The sequence below is a fragment of the Astatotilapia calliptera genome, chromosome 1 (assembly GCF_900246225.1).
Source record: "Astatotilapia calliptera chromosome 1, fAstCal1.2, whole genome shotgun sequence".
Classification (NCBI taxonomy): domain Eukaryota; kingdom Metazoa; phylum Chordata; class Actinopteri; order Cichliformes; family Cichlidae; genus Astatotilapia; species Astatotilapia calliptera.
In genome coordinates, this window is record NC_039302.1 from 4,802,274 (window position 1) to 4,823,328 (window position 21,055).

The following is a 21,055-nucleotide window of genomic DNA, read 5'->3' on the forward strand; positions in this document are numbered from 1 at the left end:
TAAAAGCTGCTTTTCATGAAGATGATTGAAAAATATATATTTGCATTCATTAGCACATCTGTCCTCTTGTAAACAGATGACTGATGTTGAGGTTTACAGACTCTGTTACATAAGCTGAGGGATTGCCAGGCATGAGAGAAATGCAGGGGAACAGAGCTGTTCACATAGCCTTTAACCGCCCAGTGACCAGCAGTCTGGCCAAAGGAATATTTTATCATCTCTCTGGATTTTCTTTTTCTCTGAGGGGAAAAAGAGTTGTATCCTAATGCGTCCATCTGTAGTGAGTTGAGCCAGGGTTTTTGATATCCACCATCTGTCCTTCCTACACACCGACACCTTTCTGAACAGTCCAGTGTTAAAAAGGTGCGTTGTTTTTTTTGTGTGTGGGAAGACTGCTCTTAAAGGGGGTTAGTTCCTACAGATGCTTCAGGCATAAAACCTGAGTACAGCTCTGGGTCCCTTTGGAGACCATCTGCTTCAGGGTCAGAGCATCAATGCAGTCCCACGCTCTGCTTCTCTTCCATGCACCCATCTTTGGCCTGCTGTTCCTGTACCAGCCTCTCTCGGGATGAAATCTCAGCCCAGGCTCCCAGGAGGCTGCAGTGCAGAGAAGAGGACTTAAATTCCACCGCAGTCTCTGTCGGAGATGTTTTGTGACGATTGCTAAGGGATTGTGCCCTCGGTGGCTGCTGCTTTTTCTATGCATTTATTGAATGAGCTGTGGGTTTTTTGTGTATTTGTTTCAACTAAACAACTGCTGTCTCACCTGAAAACTGCGTCATGCTGCTGCTGTTTAACACAAACGCCGGTTGGCATTCACATGTACAACATGGCATTAACATAACCCGTCTTGGATGAATTTAGACCGGTCTGCCCTTTTTAACAATCACACGTATTTGTGCAAGTTAAATATTTGTTGTGGGATGGGTGGGATGCCACAGCTCATCTGCATTCCTTTGCCTACGTCATATCTAAATATAGCTACAGGTTGTACTCCCTGCAGTAACAGCCAGGTAATGTCGCACACGTAGTGTTGTAGCTTTTTGTTTGTTGTTTTTACAGTTGCATGAATGCAGTAAGTTGTCAGGTAAGTCTGGAGGTTTGCAGACCTTTATACTCACAAAGCTTAATAGTAACACTAATCGTGTTTCCAGCACGGCACTCTGGGTGTTGGTTTCCTGAGACGCTTCTGTCACAGACTGTTGGAGGTCAGAGGTTTGTCTTAAACTGTCAGCGTTGCTAACATGAGTAAGTGTTGCGTGAACATTTGTGCTGATTTGAGAAAACATGATTCCAGCCTACATCATTGTAGAGACATCCTATGATACGATATTGTCACAATACTTCACTCACAATGTGATATTATTGCGATTTTTAATGTTTTGCAATATACCAAGAATTGTAGTAACCACAAAATTATGGAGTCAGTCTGCTATAAGTCTATTAGATGGGGTCAAGTCGGCAATTACATGCAATCTATGTGTGATACATGATTGACAATCACACGTGTGTTGCTGTCTACACAGACGGAAATTCTCATTTTACTGTTAAATTTGTGCTCAGTTACCTTCCTGCTCAACCGAAGCCTGTTGAAACTCACTCAGCCTGATGGCAACATGCTGGCAATCTGTGTGCGTTTATAAATGAGAAGTTATTTGCATCAACAAGCTCTGAGTGAGCGTAGTCAGTCAGACTGCAACTGTTTGCCTCGTGTCAGGCGTGATGAGCCTCTTCAGGGCTTGCAAAATCGCTAGCCCGACGTCCTGGGGCTAGTGATTTTTCCAGTCGGGCTACCAAAATCTACCAAAATCTGCCTTGCCTGTCGGGCTATCATAGGAAGGAAAAATATATGTCAATGCTTTTGCATTCTTTCAGAAATGTAGCTGGGTAATTATGTCATTGGCATCGGTGAGCCACTGTCAATATGTGACATATTGAAGTCGCGTTTGAATTTGCGCTTGTTTTTTGCTTTCACTTTGCAATCGTGCGAACTGTGTATAGAGAGCGACAGCACTGATTGGTGAGTGACGATAATTTGCGCACCAATTCCTCTGACATCGTCTTATCAATCGTTAGCTTACTATGCAAACATGACAAGTGAAATCTCCCGCAGCTTAAACATGTGAGAGGTTGATCGCGCAGAGAATCGCTGAGCGTTATGTGAGTGCGTGTGTAAAAGCAGGAGGATATATATTTTAGTTCTGCTGAGCCAAATAAGAAAGGTCAGGGTGAAGAAGTGACAGCCAAAGAAAAGCTTACCACAAAACGGAGAAGTTATGACAAATCAGACTATAAGGGAAAAAGAAAATGCATCTTTATGGTTTCATGGACAAAAGAATTTCTGTGGCTGCAATATGACGAGCTAAATAACCAGGGCTGCACATAAGTGGTCCGCAGGTGCGCATTCGCTGTCAAAATAAAAAACGCGCACAAGATAAGAAGTTGCAACGCGTGTTTGCGTACATAGGATTTTCTGGAGGAGGACAGACATTTGTTTAGAACTCTTAAAGATGTCGAAGAAGCTCCTTTAAGCAATTACTTTGGTTTTCCTCCACCTCCAAACAAATGTCAGAAGGAGTCCGAACCACAAAAGAAGCGCGTATTCTCGGAAAAGTGGTTGCAGGAGGTGAGCTGGCTTCAAACAAATGATGAACGCACAGAGATGTGGTGCAGAATGTGCCGTGAAAATCCCACTCTAGTGGACAACAACAGTGCTTTTTATATGGACGCAAACGCGCGTTGCAACTTCTTATCTGGTGCGCGTCTTTTATTTTGACAGCGAATGCGCACATGCAGACCACTTATGTGCACCCGTGTAAATAACATAATGTTCTACCGGGTGTGTTGTTGGTTTTATTCGATTTCTGAGTCGACAAGCGCCTTTGTTACTGGGACCAGTCATTTTAAGAAAGGCCCCCATTAGAACCCATGAGAAATGCAAGTAATGCATTATTGCTCAGTCTGCAATATCTTTCCCAGAACAAACACCAATTGCAAATAACATACTAAAAATAAACCTGAAAAATCTGTTTAGAACAGCATACTATGTTGCAAATAGTGGCAAAATTTAGCAGTCTTTGCAAACTTCAAAAAACAAATGGCCTAGATCTTGGTTCCACTTGTCTCTTACCCGTGACTTCAGTGGAAATTTCAAATTCAGGATCTGACACAGACTGATTCATGTCCTACACAGTTCTTACAAGTTCATAGAAATTTCTGTTCAATTAGAACCAAGTATTTGAGTTGATGATTGTAATTTTTATACAATGTTGTAATTTGTGTTTCAACAATTTTTTGATTAATGTTTTGTTTCCGTTACAATATTATACATTAAAGTATAATATTGTAACGGAAACAAAACATTAATCAAAAAATTGCTCTCTTTTTTTTATTCGGGCTTTTGGGCTACCAAAAACTGAAGAGTCCCTGCCCGAAGGGCTACCAGGGATTTTGAAATTTTGAGAGCCCTGCTCTTGTTTGTAGTGCTCCCAAAGTATTTTCATGTATTTAATAAAATCGATATTTGATGTCCCTGCATTGACATAGTATTGCCACCAAAAAGTCTCACTGAACATATTGTAATGTTCACTTTGAAGTTATTGCCCACATTAAAGTTGGAAAGAGGATGGGCAGCTTGCTAGCTTTGGAGCAATGCTAGCTTTGCAGTGTGCTCCACTGGTTTCCAGTCAGATCCACCCTGGATTTTTTTTAATATCCACTTTTAAAACACCAAGACAGTCGGCTTGAGACGTCACGTAGGGAACCCAGTCAGTGTTGTCACAGGTCTGCACTGGTGCCCTTTGAGAACCAGCCCACATTATGTCAGTTCTGAGAACTGATTGTTATGTAGCCACAGTAGCAGAGGTCGAATTCCTCAGAGAAAAAAGTCACAGCGGGCTCTCAGCTATATCTTAAGCCTAACTTGGACAGTGAGAGGAAACGTTAGCCTTCACACAGACAAAGTCCACTCAGAGATTCACTGCCCAGCAGGTTCGAACCCAGGCTCACACGTCGGGCAGTTAAATTCTGTCTCCCTGTACTGAAAGTGAAGATGTGGCTAAACAGCTTGTTAACAAAGTGCCTGACGTCATTGTGTTTCTGGTTGCTTTGATTTTTGGTTTTCCAACTATTTCTTTGATGGCAGCTGAAAAACAGGAGCATGTTGTTAATATATAACGCTAGTGGTGCAACAGATCAAATATCTCACGGATCAGATCAATTTTCGGATCAGCAAAAATGAGAAAAAAAAAAAGACAAAAATTTGACTCGCCATTTACTCATTTAAGTATTTTTTGCCTATTAAAAAACATTAAATTCAAGACTCATTCCACGCACTTATATAAAAATAAATTAAGGTGCAATATGTACATTATGGACCATGCTGGGCATCCTCTGCACACGGTCATAAACAACCAGAGGAGTCTGTTCAGTGACAGGTTGCTTCTCCCAAAGTCAAGAACCAGCAGACTTAAAAACTCCTTTGTCCCACACGCCATCAAACTGGGAGGGGAAACGGGGACAGAGGAGGGGGGAACAAGTAAGCTGTAGTGCCTTTTCACTGTGCAATAGTTTTTGTTAATATCCAACGGTGTAATAGACTCACAATACTTGAAATGTGCCGATCCCTTGTATTCTTATTCTTATTCCTGTTTATACTATTTATCCCCTTTGTATTCTCTGTATTTATATATGTGTAAATATGGTATATTTCTGCTCACATTCTGCAACTTCTGTTGCAGAATTTCCTGGAGGAACCCACCCGAGGGATAAATAAAGTTTCATCTAATCTTATGTAATCTATAGGGCAGGGCTTTGTATCTACCACTCCGCTGTGATATAACAACGATATAATAAAGGTCACGTAGCTTTCCGTTGCCCTGGAGGTCCACCCATTTGTAGTTAGGGCAGCAGAAGATGTCTGTGACAGTTCAGCCATAACTTTAAACTTTTCCTGCTCACACATGCTTGGAGCGATCTTGTCACTGAAGTGGACGCACAACAGGATATCATAGCATGGCTCAAGCACGTTCATCACAGTTTAAACCCCTTGTTTTGCACAACAGAATACGGCCTCCCGTCTGCAGCTAAACACCCCAATAGCTTCTGTAATAGCTTTAGCCCGGTCGGACTGGGCAGCAAAGGGCTGCTTAAATACCGCAAACTCCTCTGCTCCTCCACTCTACCGCTTGACAGACTGACCACCATACACATTTTTTTTCTTTCTTCTTTTTCGAATCTTCGGATCACGTGCATGCCGAACCGTGGAGTGGGATCGGTTCGGATTACGGATCAACCGTGATCCGTTGCACCACTATATAACGCTAAGAAAGCATTCCACAAACATCCCAGCCAGCATGACTGGAGAGAGGGTGGTCTAGTTTATTATTTATTTATTTTTAGTTTTTAGTTCTTTCCATCACAGTTTAGTATTTTTAGAAGAGTAGCTGTGCCAGTTGGAGAAAAACAAACTGTTACTACTTCCTTTTACGTAGAAGTCAGGACCCTTTTTGATGAGCGCTTTAGGACAAAATCCACTCAGTCAGCGTTCCCACTCCATCGTTTCAGGCTTTGACGACTCTGTTTCTCGTCGTTTCCTCAGAGTGCTGGTTGCACGTGTGAGAGGTTTATAAACCTAGCTTGCTTCTTGTCTTTGTCTTCATTTTTCCTTCCCATCAGTCTTCAGCCTGTTTTGAATTTATCCCCTCTTTCCATTTTCCTCCGAAATAAAGGACTTTTGTGCTGGGTCTTGAGTGTTTTCCGAGGTCTTTCTTCTTTCCATGTGTATGCCAATGCAAATATGTCACATTTTTTACAGGGATATTTTCTCCTCTTGCAGAACTTTAAGGCTGGAGCCAGGGGTCTCTGCTTTTACCCATTAAATGTGTCTGTCATGCTTTTCCTCTGTCTGTCTTCGAAGGGAACAGCAGCCATGGACTGAGGAAAAACGGCCGGGGTTTAGATTAATATCACAACTCAACAGGTGACCCCTTGACCCCATCCCTCTCTTTCTCAGTCTTTTTCCCCTCTTTCACTCGGCCTGCCTTATCCCTCGCTTACAGTGGCAAACAATTCTGTTCTTTGTCTTTTTGCAATCCGTCTTGTCTACATCGTGTCCTGGTTTCTATCTGTTGTAAATCTCTGCCTGATTTGTAACATCTCAATAATCCCCTTCTTCTTTCTTCCTTCCTTTGAAGCACTGGAATAGAGGACCCGAGTCTCAGCTCCAGAGTCTTATCACTCATTTCTTTGTAGCTTTCCACTCCTGTTTTCAGTCTGTAACATTAGGTACTCACTAACCAGCTTTAGGACTCTTTGCAGTCTAACATCAAGGTCCCTTACTCACATTTTCTGACTCTCAGCCTTTTTACATCATCTCTGAAATGTTGTATTGTCTTTGGGTTCTCTGATTTTTCTGGAGTCAGTTTGTGTTGGCGGCAGTTGCAGGAAAAGGTTGAGAACATGTTGGAATTAAAGCGAGTTCTGCATTGATTACTCATAAAATGTGGTCTGATCTTAATCTCTTTCACAGCTCTGGACCAACACAATGTGACCAAAGCAATAACAAACCAACAGCTGCACTGTACTCGATTGTTGCGGGGAGCAGCGGCTTCCTTAGCACCATTCTTCTTTACTGTTTGTCTGATTGGATTTCTTATTATAAGAGAACAGGATTAAAAACACACAAGTGGAATATGTAGAAAAGAATAAAATGGCACACATTGCAAAGTGCTTGAGTGCTTTCTACAAGTATTACCTCGCTGTGACCGTTGGCTTCTGTGAAACACCGAATTGCAGCTCTCGAGGTACAGACTGGATGGGATATATGAAATATCTGCGCACATACACTCGTAAAATGGCACCAGATCAATTTTATACCATCTCCAATGTGGCGTTCTCATCTTCATTCAGCATGATATTTTTCCATAACCAACTTTGAGTATCAGCCTCCAGGTCATCACCACGGAGAATAGTTTGTCTAAAATACACATTTTTAGGTTTGCACCAGCGGATTATCAGAAAACGGTGTTTCTGTTACTATGACAACAACATTAAATTGGATCAATCAGTCAATCAACTTGTTTTTCTTTGGGGTTTTTTGGCAGATTGATCACGACGTGTTGGCAATCCGTCTGCATTTGTAAATGAGATGGCAGTTTTTTTGCACACCTTCACCAGTCTGAGAATAACTGTAACCAGCTGAAGCTGGATCACGATTGTTTGGAGACAGGTTGCCTCCCATTATGAGATTTGTGCGATTGCCTTGTGAATAAAAATGGTTGTCCAGACTGTGACATACTCTCAGTCTATGAATGAACACTTGGTTGCTGCAGTTGACCGCCAAATATGGAAATAAATTGCAAATATCACAGTAGCAAGGACGTTGAAGTTTGTTTTTTAACGTATAAAAATAAGGACACTTACTCAATACTTTGATTTTATTTTAATTTTGTAAGTAAAAGGCAGCTTCAATGAGTCAGTTAACTGTAATAACGTCAGCTGTGAAAGGGTTTAAATCTGACTTAAAGACTGAACACACGACCACATTTGATGAGTACTGAGTGCAGAAGTCTGGATCTCCTACAACAGGGGAAAAATGAAAATGACATGTCTGAATTTTAAATGCTTTGAAGATAATTCAATGTTTTGTTTTATTTTTTTCTAAATTTGCAATCAAAATGTTTGTAAATGCACCTTTTTGCTATGAATGGGGGCAGATCACAGAGTCTCCACCCTGTGCTTGTTTAACTGTTGTTTAAAGGCTATTTCCTAACTTAGAATGTATTACTGTGTGTAATGTGAATGTGTGTGTGAATGGGTGGATGACTGGATGTGTAAAGCACTTTGGGGTCCTTAGGGACTAGTAAAGTGCTATACAAATACAGGCCATTTACCATAAAGTCAGTGATCATTAGGACTGGGCGATATGACCCAAAATTCATATCTCGATGGTGATATACGATATATCTCTCTCCATATTTCTTAAAGCCATAAAGTAAGAACAAAGAGAGAGCTCTTAGTCAAAGCTGTGTCCCAGATCTCACACAGACACTTTTATTAACATACAGCGCAGATGTACGTGCAAAAATTACTCAGAAATAAATTATCAGCATTTAATAATAATGCTCCATAAATAAAATAAACCAATGTTGTTTTTGTGCATAACAAAAAGCTCACAATTGTGCAGTCAAAATGTAAACTAACAGACGCTGAGCATAATAACAAAGACAGATTTCACAGCTGCTCTGTTCCCAACTTCTACTGCGTGACTGACAGCCTGGAGTTTGAAATCCTCTTTGTAACCGTGTCTCTGAACAGGTGCCATTTATGGTCCTTATACACACACAGTACGGTAATATTACGTTGAAGCACAGTACTATCACTCCGCGAGGCTCCTGCCTACGATAGCCGTAATGCTCCGACAATCCATCAAGCGGTGCGGCCTTGTAGCTTAGCAAAGTCGTACTAAAACATTTTTCACAGAATTTTGAGCGCCATGTACCACAGAAAATCGGTTCAATATCAGTGAGCACAACCAGAATTCATACATAAGGCGCGCTGTCAATTTTTGAGAAAATTAAAGGACTTTAGGGCATGCAGCCCCCGTGCGTGGGGCTGCATGGCGTTAGCGCGTTAAAGCATTGCCGCCGTGCAGCCCCACGCATGGGGCGATCCGCGGTAACTCGTTAACGGAGATTTGCCACGTTAACGTCATTTTAATGAGATTAACGCTGCCAGGACTAAAGCAGTAATTTCCAAATGTTTTGTTTTTACCGACCAGCTCCTCTTTGATAGCTGCGTGTCCATCTAGTCGTTGCCTGCAGGTGAAGCGATGGGGGAGGCGGAGTAACGCAGCATAGAGACAAAAGTGGACAAGAAGCAAACTTATAATCATAACGTGACAAAGACGCTATCGATATAAACGATATTGTCACATCTCTTATCTCGTATAAAAATATATCGATGTATTGAAAAACTCGATGTATCGCCCAGCCCTAGTCATCATTATAATTGGCACAGTGAAGAAAATGGTCATTTTGATGTGTCTCTGTTATTTTATTTCAAACCACAGCACAGATTTATATTTACAGCCAAAGTGTGTAGATGCATTAGCTTCATTTCGATGTGCTCAATAATCAAACGTACTCGCCTGCCTCAGCCTACAGTAATGGATGGTACAAAGCAGACTTGGAATAAAATCTGGCAGCTTTAAAAGCTTAAACTGGATCAAGTATAAATGGTAAATGGCCTGTATTTGTATAACGCTTTACTAGTCCCTAATGACCCCAAAGCGCTCTACACATCCAGTCACCCACCCATTCACACACACATTCACAGTATAAGTGTGATTACAACACTTTTCTACATTGTGGTGCACAAAAGCAGCTATTTAGGCTTAATGGAGCGCACTAAAGAAAGCTCTCAGCTGAAGCGCTGCAAGACGAAGATGCTGTGTGTGGGCTGGCTCGTGTGTGTATGTTCAGAGATTGCTTCAAGTGAAAGGTGAACATATGTGTGTGAAATGTTGGATTGGGCATCTACCGCCAAGAAAAGCGCAGCTTCAAATCAAATAATCAGATGAAATTGGATTGTTATAACATTCATATTAATCTTAACCATTGCATGGAGTTCCCTGTGTCTCGTTCAGGGTTTAAGGTGATTATGTTACGATGTCCTGCTAAAGATTGAGCTGAGTGCTGTGAGGGTGTTTATGTGTAAGGTCAGCGGGAGCCTGCAGATGAATGTGGCCCATGTGCAGCCAGAGCAGGAATGATTCACTGACCTTACAGCCCTCAGAAACCTTCTGCCTCTGTCCAGGGTGCTGGAATACACACCATAATTTCTTCCTCCTCCTCTTCCTCCTACACAGAACCAACTCAGACTCTGCTCTTCATACAAGTGCTATGAACCCAAACCCTCAGGACCCATTTGGCATGCACCAGCAGATGGGTAGAGGACCCCCACAGCGCAATGGTGAGAGTATCATACGCACACTCATTCAGAGAGCACTTTCTATGCGTCCCTTTTGACAGTGTTTAGTGTTGTAAGTTAGAATTTGACTTAAGAAGACCTGCAATTCATCTCCATCATTAAGACATGCCTTTAAGTTGCAAAATTAAAAAGACATTTGGAGTTTAAAGTAGTCTTATTCCTGTAAATATTACCTATGTTCACAGCAGTTACTTTGCTCTTATTGGCCATCAAAGAACCTGACATCATCAGGCCTCAGTTTGCCTGAAGAGAGACGCAAACAAACCAGAAAATGTCGCCTCTTCACTCCGTGGGTTTTGTGCGTCTGTGCTTCACCGTGAGTTTGTAACTTCTGTGCAGAGTGAGTCACCCGATTCACTTTAAGCTACAAGCAAACAAGATGGTGTTGCATTTGGTTGCACAGGTGTGATATGGAAGTACAGTGCTTAACAAATTTATGAGACCGTCTGTTGTAAAAATAGGAAAACACGCTTTTGGAAAATATGTTTAAAACAAAATAATTTCCTTAACTCAATACACATGTTTAACAACATTATATTCTAGTATTAAAATATCATTTTGATTAAAGAACTTGCACATGCAGATGGTTTAACCATGACACAAACATAAAAATGGTTTTGTTGATTAGCAGTACTGTTATGTTACGGTACCTGTGGTGTAAACCTGGACTAATACATTTGTTAAACTCTCTGTTTGAACATCTTTAAACTTCCCAGCTTTGTGTCTTAAAACACATACTCAGGCTCATTTGAAGCCACGGTCTGCCCCACCAGCTAATTTTAGTTCAAGCAGAATTTGTGAATTAACGTCTAACACAGCGCTGCTAAGCAGGCCGGATTAGCATAATCCCACAACAGCTGAAAAGTGCCACAGGAAGTGGAAGGTTTTGCAGGTGATCTAAGAGTAAATCACCAATTTATGAGAAAAGACGTGACCGAGTCATTTCAGTAATGAGCAACACGAGCTACCACGAGCTGTGCATAACAGGGGGACAAAACTAACGACCGAGGAGAGGGGGCAGAAGGAGAATCGCTGTGTTTTTGGGTAAAATCTTCTGTCAGCCACTGAGAAATGCTGTTCTCCAAATCCCGACAGCTGAGATGGAGTGCAGGATTCATCCAGAGTGAGGCTGCTTTATATTCCCAACTAGAGGGCGGGATGTAAACCTGGAATCTGTCTTTAACAGCTGACCTGTCGGATGTGTAGAAAAACACAGAGCATTAGTCAGATTCTGACCGACTGTGTTTAAATGACTTGAGAAGTACACACTGTTGCCTATATGCGTCCCCTCTCTCTGACCTTTCAAATCAGCTCGGATGCATTAAAACAGCAGTGTTGAGGAGCAGAAATATGCAGGGCTTGGTTCAGAGGGAGCAGTCGTTAAAGACTGAAGGAATGGATCTTACAGCCTTGTGCTTGTTCTAACAATGATTGCTGCAATGACGGACACGGGGCTAAATGATGCCACAAACAGCAGCAGTGACCTCGTCCTCCTGCAAATCTGAGCAAGTCAGAAAGTCCAAGCTGAATTAATCAGCAGGTTCCATCGCTAACCTGTTTGTGTGCCTGCTTTTTGGTGCCAACAGAGGTTTTTATTCTGCCCTGAGCCACTTAATCAGGTCCTAAATCTAACAGGAACCATCACATGAAAGAATCTGAGGAATAACAGTGTGAAACGCTCCACCAAAAGGCCAGGAAACAGTCCAGCGAGACTAATTACAACCCACTCGTGGATTTAGCCTCAAAAACTTAGCCAATGTGTTACACTTCAGAGTAGAAAGCTGGATCACTGCAATACAGAGCTGATGTGTTTTAGTCATATAGAGTAAGCAGACCGCTCCTATACTGGGCTCATTTCATTGTAATCATGCTAGTTTATGATGTTTGTGTTTCTGTTCCCCTGGTCATTTATTAACAGAGAACACAGTCCAACCAGCTGCATTTCAGGCCAGTAAGCCACTCTAGGCTCAGTTACACAACTCACCATCAGCCCTTTGTGGTTTAAAACAGTCTGTTTATACGTCTGTAGCTGAGCCAGAGAGAGAGAGTCGACTCAGAGTCAAAGAGCTGATCGTCCTCTTCTCTGCACTCGTTAGTCCTTCACTTTGTGCTTCTTTGTTATCTCAGTGCTGATGAAGTGTGGAACAGAAGTGCTCCTGCAGTGGATTCCTACTCCTTCTGTTTAGACAACACATTCAAACAGGATATTGCCTCAAGATCTAACCCAAGAAAGAGCTTCATTTATGCACACAGGGTTGCTTTTGCCTGTATGTTAGTTCCAGCTCGCATGCACTGATGGGAGTGGCTACCCGTGGATCCTAGATGGACGTAGCCACTGTGACCCATTAGTTTTTGTGTTTATAGCATATTGGCCGTTGATCAGTGGGTGGAGTACTGAGTTACCAACTGTTGTTAGCAAACTGCATCCATGAAGTGGACACACAGCACACTGAGTAAAATATTACAGCCTTACGCACCAAACCTGAAGCACAGACTTCTTGGATGGTCTGTGCTGCATTTCAGCTGTAACATTTGCTCGTCTGTTAACGTGCTCCAAAATGCACAAACGGCACCCCAGAGGTCCAGTTCAGCGACTCCAGTTAATGGAGGTGAGGCCCAGCATGCAGCTATGGGACTACAGCTGTCAGCACACCCCGTACTTAAACAAAATCCAAACAGGTGTGCTATGAAGGGAGAAATTACCCAAGAAGACCAAAATAACTAAGCGGTAATTTATTTATTTTTTTAAATAATGAAAAAAAAAAGAGGTATTTTAAAATGAAACCTTAACATTAAAGCCTCATTTGGCCATTAGAGGAGCTGCAGCTTGAGACTCCATCAGTCAGAATCCATAAGGTTTCTTTAGTCTCCCATCATTGGAATTGTTAAGAGGCTCAAACCACTGAAGGATTTATGTCTATAAATGAATGTGTAATTATGATAATGTCCGTTGACAATAGTTTAAGTAGTTAAACTTTATTCGGTGCATTTATGTCAAACTGATAAATCATTAACTGTATCTGCAAAGAGCTAATTCTGTTTCTCCAACATGAACTAAGAAGTCTGCGGGGGACTATGCACAGTGCAGTCTGCGCTCACAGCCTGTTGTAAATGTAAAATACATGTTGCACATGACCCACAGGCTCTGTGTCGTTTCCTCTGAAAGAGGCCTTGAGATGGAGCAGCCTGGTGTCACGGCCTCCTGCACAAGCGCACAGAGCTGTGAGGCTCCAGGGCCTCGTTGACACCTCTCAAGGCTTCGGCGGACTTAGAGTGGTGTTAAGCCCTGGCTGATTAAAGAAGCATCTAACTAGAAATTACAGCTATGAGTCACACTGGAGGAATAGGTGGAAACACTTTGGACAGATCAGTTCAGCTGCAGTCTCTAATCGTGAGATTTCGTTTCTGTTGTTGTCAGTAGAAAAGGAGCAGTCTGTGCAGCTGACAGGGCTCTGATTGCTGCTATGCTGTGGCAGTAGACACTAGTGTTTTTTCTTAATCCTGAGCATTTACAACACCCATACTGAGAGCATTGCACGGCCTGATCCGAGCCAGGGACACCAGCCCAACCATTTTCCATGCCAGTTGTCCCGTTTCCGTCCTAGTTGCAGCATTGAGCTACGGGGACTCGACAACCTTTAAAGGGGAAATGTAGCGATGCCAGACGCTTGTCTTGTCTCATTGCTCCATCTGAATGCTGTCTCTGAATTTGAATGGGCCTCAGAGAGAATGAGAGCACGGAAGGAGTCGGGCTGTGGAGATCCTGAAAAGTCTTTGGAAACATCTGTCCTCAAAGCAAATTACAATTATACTTTAAAGGTTTTATTGGATTTATGCTTCACACTACATGCACTGATATGGTCTAAATCCAATGAAACCAAAACACTTCTGATTTGTTCCAAAGGTTGATTCTGGACGCTTTCAGTGGGAGAAACGTTTCGTCATCATCAGGTGACTTCTTCAGTCTCAGCTGACTGCAGGTTTCCCCAACATGATAAACACTACATTTGCACAATGACTGAAAGTAGCACCACTGAGGGAACGATGGAGGTCAGTTCCTTGATCATTAATATGCAGATTATTATAGCCATTGATCAACAACCACCGATCAACGTCCATGAGTACCATTCACAGAGAGCTGGGCTGCAATCACAGCATTATAAGACGGTGAAAGATGAGTGACAAACACTTCTCCCACTCCCACTATGTCCAGATGAACAGAATCAACGTTTAGGGATTTACTTCAATCAATCAATCAAAATTTATTTATATAGCACATTTTTAAGACCGAAGTACACCAAAGTGCTTTCCATTAAAATCGCAGTACAAATAAAATCACAATAAAATATAAATTACAAATATATAAAATAAGATAATTACATAATCTAAATACAGAGCCAGATGTAAATTACCCTAATTCGCCTTAAATGCCAGATCAAACAAATACGTTTTTAAACGTGATTTAAAAGACTGAATGGAATCTGATGCGCGAATATGAAGAGGGAGAGTATTCCATAGCCTGGGTGCAGCAACGGCAAAGGCACGGTCTCCTCTGGTCTTCAGCCGAGACCTAGGTTGCACCAAGAGCAGTTGGCCCGATGATCTTAGTACTTACCTGGATGATTGAGCACTTCTAACCTGTGGTCACAGGTTTGTGGAGCCTTTGTGTTCTGTGGATTTCAGATGCTGCCTCCATGTATTAGACCAGTGCATCCCATTGGAAGCTGGTGCAGTTTGGAGGCAAAGTCAGTGCCTTGGGCTCTTGATTGTGTTGCTTGAGCTCTGCCTGAGCAGTTGCTCTGGTGTAGTGGGGGGCATAAGCCTGCCGGGGCGAGCTGGCTTCAATTTGGGAAGTGTCTGTGCCAAAGTAGCATTGACATGAATTCCAGATTTTCAGCCCTTAAACTTCTATAATAGCAGTCGTAAAAAAATGACCTAAACTCAAGTTTGATGCATGATGAGCTCTGAAGGAGAAAACGAGAGAAACAAAAACTATTTTCCTAATAAGCAACAGAAGTGTTTCACAGGAAGTGGTGTTGCCCACACGATGACTTGGGCAGAGAAAAGAGAAACGCTGGGTGGACGAGACACAGGCATGTGGATCTGCTGTTAAGTCTGGAGGAGTAGAAAGCATCTTTGAGGCATGAGAAAACAACAGTCGTCTCCCAACTTTTCTTCGCCCTCTCTGATTAATAACACGATGCCAGATGCCCAGCTGTTGTTGTTGAAACTGCACAGTAATTGCAGAATGCCAGAGGGCCTGTTACTGTCAGAGAGGCTAATGAGAGCATCAGGCGTGCTGGGATTATTCAAACAGCTGGTTAATATAGAATATCCTCTAACGTTCCTCCGCCTTTGTTTTCTGTGTCTTTCTTCGTCGATCACGCCACTCGCACTCTGCTTCCTGGTTGTTTGCTTCTGATGGAGGCTGGTGTGCAGCGAGTGTAAATGAGGCCGAGGTGGACGGCTCAGGAGACGGTGAGTTGAACCACATTGCACCATATTATACTTGACATTAGGAAACGTGTGAATGAACGTGCGCCTTTCTCTCTGCAGTCTTCTCCTTCCCCACCATCCCTAACGAGGAGAACCTCATAGGTGTCAGTAAGCCTCTACCCAAGCAGCTGTGGCAGGCCAAGAAGGTGAGAAGTTTGCTCTCTTTTTACATCACTGACCACAGGCTGGCTTCATCCCTGCACATCTGGTTGCATTCTTTCTATGCTGATAGAAACAAACTTGAAAATGGGACCAACAGCACTTGTCTGTGGCAGCGTAGGTGATCGTGACACCGTGGATTCCTGCCGTGGCTCAGGAGAGACTGCAGGTCAAACCAGTCCTTCCTGTCTGATCGTTAGCAGCCAGAAATGTGAGAGGCAAATATACGGAATCGGGAATGTTGAAATTCACAAAGGAACAAGAAATGATTTAAATACACAGAGAGTATGGTGGTCTTTCTAACCCCTCGAGTCACCAGCTGCACATTTGCACATAACACAGTTGCATGCGTGACATTTACTTTTGCACACTGTGTGTGTTTTAAACGTGGACCTTCAGTCAGAACACTGTCTGTCTGATCACAGCATTCTCAAATGTTATGACCACCCATTGCTCAGTGATTAATGTCCCCATTCTTTTTGCTCAATTCTTGGTATTCAGGGGGATTTCTGCTCATTATTGGATGAATACGCTGTGCTGATGCAAAGAGCCGCTCTCAGCACAGATGCTCTGGTTTTGATGCCTGAGCGATCCTTATTTTACTGCTTTTATTCTCTAAGTGTTTGTTGAAATCATTTCTCTGGAATAGCAACATGTGCACGAGCAATAAGCGGTAGTAGAAAAGTGAAATAATGGCGAGCTTTTTCTGCTGCTGGCGGTAGTGTTCATGTTTTTAACTTGTGCACATGGATGCGTGTTTAAGTGTTCATCATTTCCAAGATGCAGTTTCTAAACAAAGTTCTTCATCGCTGCTCGTCAAGTGCAGCCTATAAATGGTTTGATGCTCCCTTTGGTGGTGCACGGCCCACAGAGTGGCTGGGAAGTAAAGAAGCCACAGTTTAGCACATCTTGACACCGCTGCAGGACTTTTTCTCCTCTTCCTCTCTCTCATGGCAGTTCTGTTTCAACCTCTAATTGAAGCTGTAAATGCTGTGAACATGCTCTGACATGAACGGGAGGCTCCAACATCTCCATGTTGTTAACATTTTAAATGTTGCCTAATTGCTGATCTTTCATGCTCAGTCAAACGCACCGCGTGGCCTAGCCCTGACTGCAGTCACTGGCTGCTGTTGCGTTGCCTTTTTTTAGCACACTAGGTTGTCTTTGATGCAACCTTGAAATAATTTTAGCATAAAATCAAAATGCAGAATTGTTGTTTCAAGAAGTGTAAATGCATGTTCAGGGTTTTCGTTGCTTTATGTCTCAGTTATGTTTTGCGTGTATCATAGTTTTCCTGTTTCTGTTTCAGGTCCAGTCTCTGGCCTCAAGGCCTAAATCCTGTGAAGTGCCTGGAATCAAGTGAGTCTGAGCAGGGTCACTGTGTGTGTTTTCTGCTGTTTCCCTGTGGTCATAACTGACCTGCTGTGGGTGTTTTCCATGGGCAGTAACAACTGCAGCTGATCTAAGGAAACAAAGGAATGCTAGAAATGAAATGCCACGCATTCCCACTGCTTCAAACAGGACGTCCTTTACACCTTTAACCTTTAGAAGTAAGAGGAAGAGTGTTGTTACGACAATCACATGCCGTTGGCATTGTTTAACCATGTTTTGTTGACACTATTTTCCTTCCACCACAAACGACCTCCGGTGTCGTGAATCTCCATTTTTGCCAGGAATGTATTAGCAGCAGCCTTGTGGTACCGTGTGAGACAGCTCTGACCTATATCTTCTCTTTTCATGATACAGAATGCAGTAACAGCTTCTGCAGAGCGTTCATAGACTTGCCCCAGTTGAACATGGAAATAAGAAAGGGAGAACACTGAGTACCAGGTGCCGAGCTGCTCTGTTTATGGAGGCGATCATTTGCTTTATAGTCTGGGGACAGACGAGGCACAGTTGCTGCCCATATGCTATTATTTGGAAATAATTGAAGAAGCAGAGAGTGGGTGGGGAACAGAAGAGAGTGCTTTTCAATTAGTCGCGTTCGTTACTTTAATCCGAATGGTTTGTGGTCAGTGGCGCAGTGTTGAATCAGTGTTCTGTCTGCCTTTCCTACAGCATATTCCCGTCTCCAGAGCAGAACCCCGGGCTGTCCCACTACCAGGGCTCGTTGAGTACCGGGGGCTCCCTGCCAGACCTCAGCAACCTGCAGTTTCCCTCCCCGCTCTCCACGCCGCTGGACCCTGACGACAACATCGGGTACCCCAACATCAGCGGGGGCAGCAGCACCGGAAACCTGCCAGCTGCAATGATGCACCTGGGCATCGGCAACTCACAAGGTTGTGTGTGTGTGTGTGTGTGTGTGTGTGTGTGTGTGTGTGTGTGTGTGTGTGTGTGTGTGTGTGTGTGTGTGTGTGTGTGTGTGTGTGTGTGCAGGGGCGGATCTAGAGAAATTTTCTTAGGGTGGCATGAGGGTGACAAAGAAATCAAATGGGGTGGCAAAATCAAAGCCCTTTTTTTCCCCCAAACACATATGCAGGTGGTTAAATATGGTTAAAATGATTCAAATGCAGTAAGAATACATGTTTTTCATATAAATATAGTCTACAACTTAATTATTGTATGTAGCCCACATAATTACACACTTTAGTTACATAAAACATGTGAGTTTTGATGTTATGTACCGTATAACCTGTATAATAAATAAATATGCAGCCCAATAAGTATAAAAAGCTACACAACATGGGGCGGTTCATTTACAAACACAAGTCTGACTTAAGTTTCACACTGTTTTTTGTCAGAAAACAGTCACATTGTTACATGTTAAATTACACAAAATGTCAGAAATCTGCACTGTCATGAACAAAAATTTAAACCTAATTTTTCATGATTTGTTGGATTAACCCTCTGAGGTCTGAAATACAACCGGCCATTTTTGACTCCTTTTGAGTTTACGTTTGTATTTCACCCTCAGATTGTTTCATTTTATTTTTCCCCTTTGCCTGGTTTGGTTTCATTCTTTCAGCTCAACAGCATGTTGTTGTTTTTTTACTGACATACTGCATTAGTATTACTATTACTATTAATAGTTCTATTACTGATCTGAAATCACACAAAGAACTTAAAATCTTAGTAGTATTTTTTACTGTTAAAAAAACACAGACATGCTGGGTAAATATAAATTGTACATTTTGTAAACATATACAACTATTTATCTAAAAATGCAGCCAATACACCTGCTGGTTTTTCATTTTCTACAACCATTTAAAAGTATTACTAAAACTAAAGTGAGAGAACAATCAGGTGTCACAATAAGATGCCCCACAAATGATGTGTGTCAGTAAAAAAAAAAAAAAAGTTTGTCCACCAAAAGACAGAACAGCACAGGGATGAACCTGCAGGCCTGACGACAGGAGGTGTATCACTCCGCTGGTTTTCTACTTAGTGACAGTGTTTACATTGCCAATGTGCCTTTGTGACATTCATTAGTGCCCTCACTGACACACAAAACAAAACGACTACACAACAGAACAACTACACAAGACATGTTATAATTTGACGGTGACTTGCGACTAAACCTAACCCTACCCCCACCCATAACCCTAACCATAACCTTAAGAAGTATTCCGGATGGGTGAGAGAAAAAGAAGTTAATTCAGCGTTGGTGTTGTGCGCATGCGCCGCTTCTGCGCAGAAACATTGGGTAGGATGTTTTTTCAGGTAGGATGGATTCCCAGAACACCGTTACCGTCACTCCCCAATAAAAAACAAAAAAAAAACCAAAGTTTTTTTTTAATATGCAAGTCATTATGGGAGTTTATTTAAAAAAATACAAAGCTTTATTTCTGTAAAAAAACAAAAATAATCACAAATTAGCAGCTGTTTGTGCAGTTGTGGTCACTGTGGAGCACCCGTGCCTCTCTTGCGCCTGTCGTAGCCATGGTGCTGAATCAACAGTCCACATGTGATAAAGACTCATTTTGACCACGTGGAAATGAGTAAATTACAAACAAATACTTGTTTACACACAAACACAGGACACACACACCAGGGGAAACCTCACAGATACATGGGTGCCTGCCTCCCCTTCTGTTGCTCCTCTTGCCTGATAGCGCAAACTCAAAGTGCCCCCCCTTTCATCACATGACATCACCGCGGACAATCTCTGGCCCGCACACCTCAAACATGTCTGGGACGTTCCAATAATATTGAGCTGTGACCGATCCAAGACCAAAGATGTGAGTCTGCCTGAATTATTCATAAAACACATCACAGCAGTGATTCTGTGGGAGCTCAGTTTAACACAACACTGCTGCTTCCACTTGTCCTTGCAACATTTAGTTGTGGCATACTTGGAGTGAGTAACACGTGCTTTTGATAGATTTTTCTTTGACTTTTAGGACTTTACGCTGAAACAGTCTGGACAGGTGAATAACAGTGCTGATGGGGAAAATACATGAATTTGGGACTCGAACTGTCCCTTTAACTTAGGAAGCCGAGCTCCGGCACTTTGAGCGAGCTCCAGCTCCATGTCTCTGCCAGCCATACGTTGTTAGTAACTCATTAAAGGCTCTCTCTGTCTCAGAGCTCCCACTGTGAACTCTGCTGCCTGGTCACGCCCATAAATGTCTGTGTATGTTGCGTGTGCGCGTGTGTGTTTGGGCTCCCATGTCGGATACAGTTCAGCTTGGCCGAACACCAAAGTGACAGAGAAACTTTGACCCTCTTTCGGTTCGCTACAAACAGCCCTTTTCTTTCCCCTCAGTTTCCCTCTGTCCTCTCATTTTCCTTTCCTCTGCTCGCCATCTTTCTCTCCCTTCCCAGTCACACAATAAAGTCTAGTGTTGTGAGTCGGGGCCTGGAGAGTATTCTGGAAAAAAGTACATCAGCAGTACCACATACTCTCCTCGTTTACACCGTGCTGGGTCTGAAGCTCGTGTGATTGAGTCCCTGTGTTGCTGTGCTTTCTCTCCCTGCAGGTCTCTCCTCCTCTTTGAGCAACCCTTCAATCCAGGCTTCCCTCAACAACTGTCAGCTGCAGTCTTCGCTCAGCAATCCCTCCATCAACTCGTCCCTGCGCCTGTCCAGCAACTCCCCCCGGCGAAGGCCAGCTCCCATCAGCCCCCTCACCCTGTCTCCTGGGGCCGAGCAGCGCAGGGGTCTGGCCAAGCAGCTGTCTCCGACCATGTCGCCCTCGCTGTCCCCCATCACGCAGGTACACTCACCTCACAGACAGGTTTCCCCTGACTAGAGGGAAACACCAGAAAAAGGAGTTATTTCACTGTGTGAACGACTGCTGTCACAAAGAAGGATCCAAAATTCAACGTACGCATAACAAAGCAAAGCATTTCCTCCAAGTTACTCATTTACATTGCAGAAAACACGCTGGTGTCATTGTTCAGAGTAATGAAGTAATGACACTACAGTCAGACTGAATTAGCTTCAGGTCTTTATTGGACTTTAGTGACTC

General features: G+C 42.9%; 1 protein-coding gene across 2 annotated transcripts in view; it reads left to right on the forward strand.

Moving 5' to 3' along the window:
- crtc3 (CREB regulated transcription coactivator 3) overlaps positions 1-21,055 on the forward strand; it is a 46,119-nt gene that overhangs the window by 20,450 nt on the left and 4,614 nt on the right. The window contains exons 5-11 of one of the 2 annotated variants that reach the window (XM_026149730.1): positions 5,918-5,980; positions 9,869-9,972; positions 15,430-15,468; positions 15,547-15,632; positions 16,955-17,004; positions 17,704-17,924; positions 20,565-20,800. In XM_026149730.1, the coding sequence (XP_026005515.1) occupies positions 5,918-5,980; positions 9,869-9,972; positions 15,430-15,468; positions 15,547-15,632; positions 16,955-17,004; positions 17,704-17,924; positions 20,565-20,800 (799 nt within the window). The remainder of the gene's footprint in view (positions 1-5,917; positions 5,981-9,868; positions 9,973-15,429; positions 15,469-15,546; positions 15,633-16,954; positions 17,005-17,703; positions 17,925-20,564; positions 20,801-21,055) is intronic. The other variant, XM_026149813.1, reaches the window with a different exon arrangement.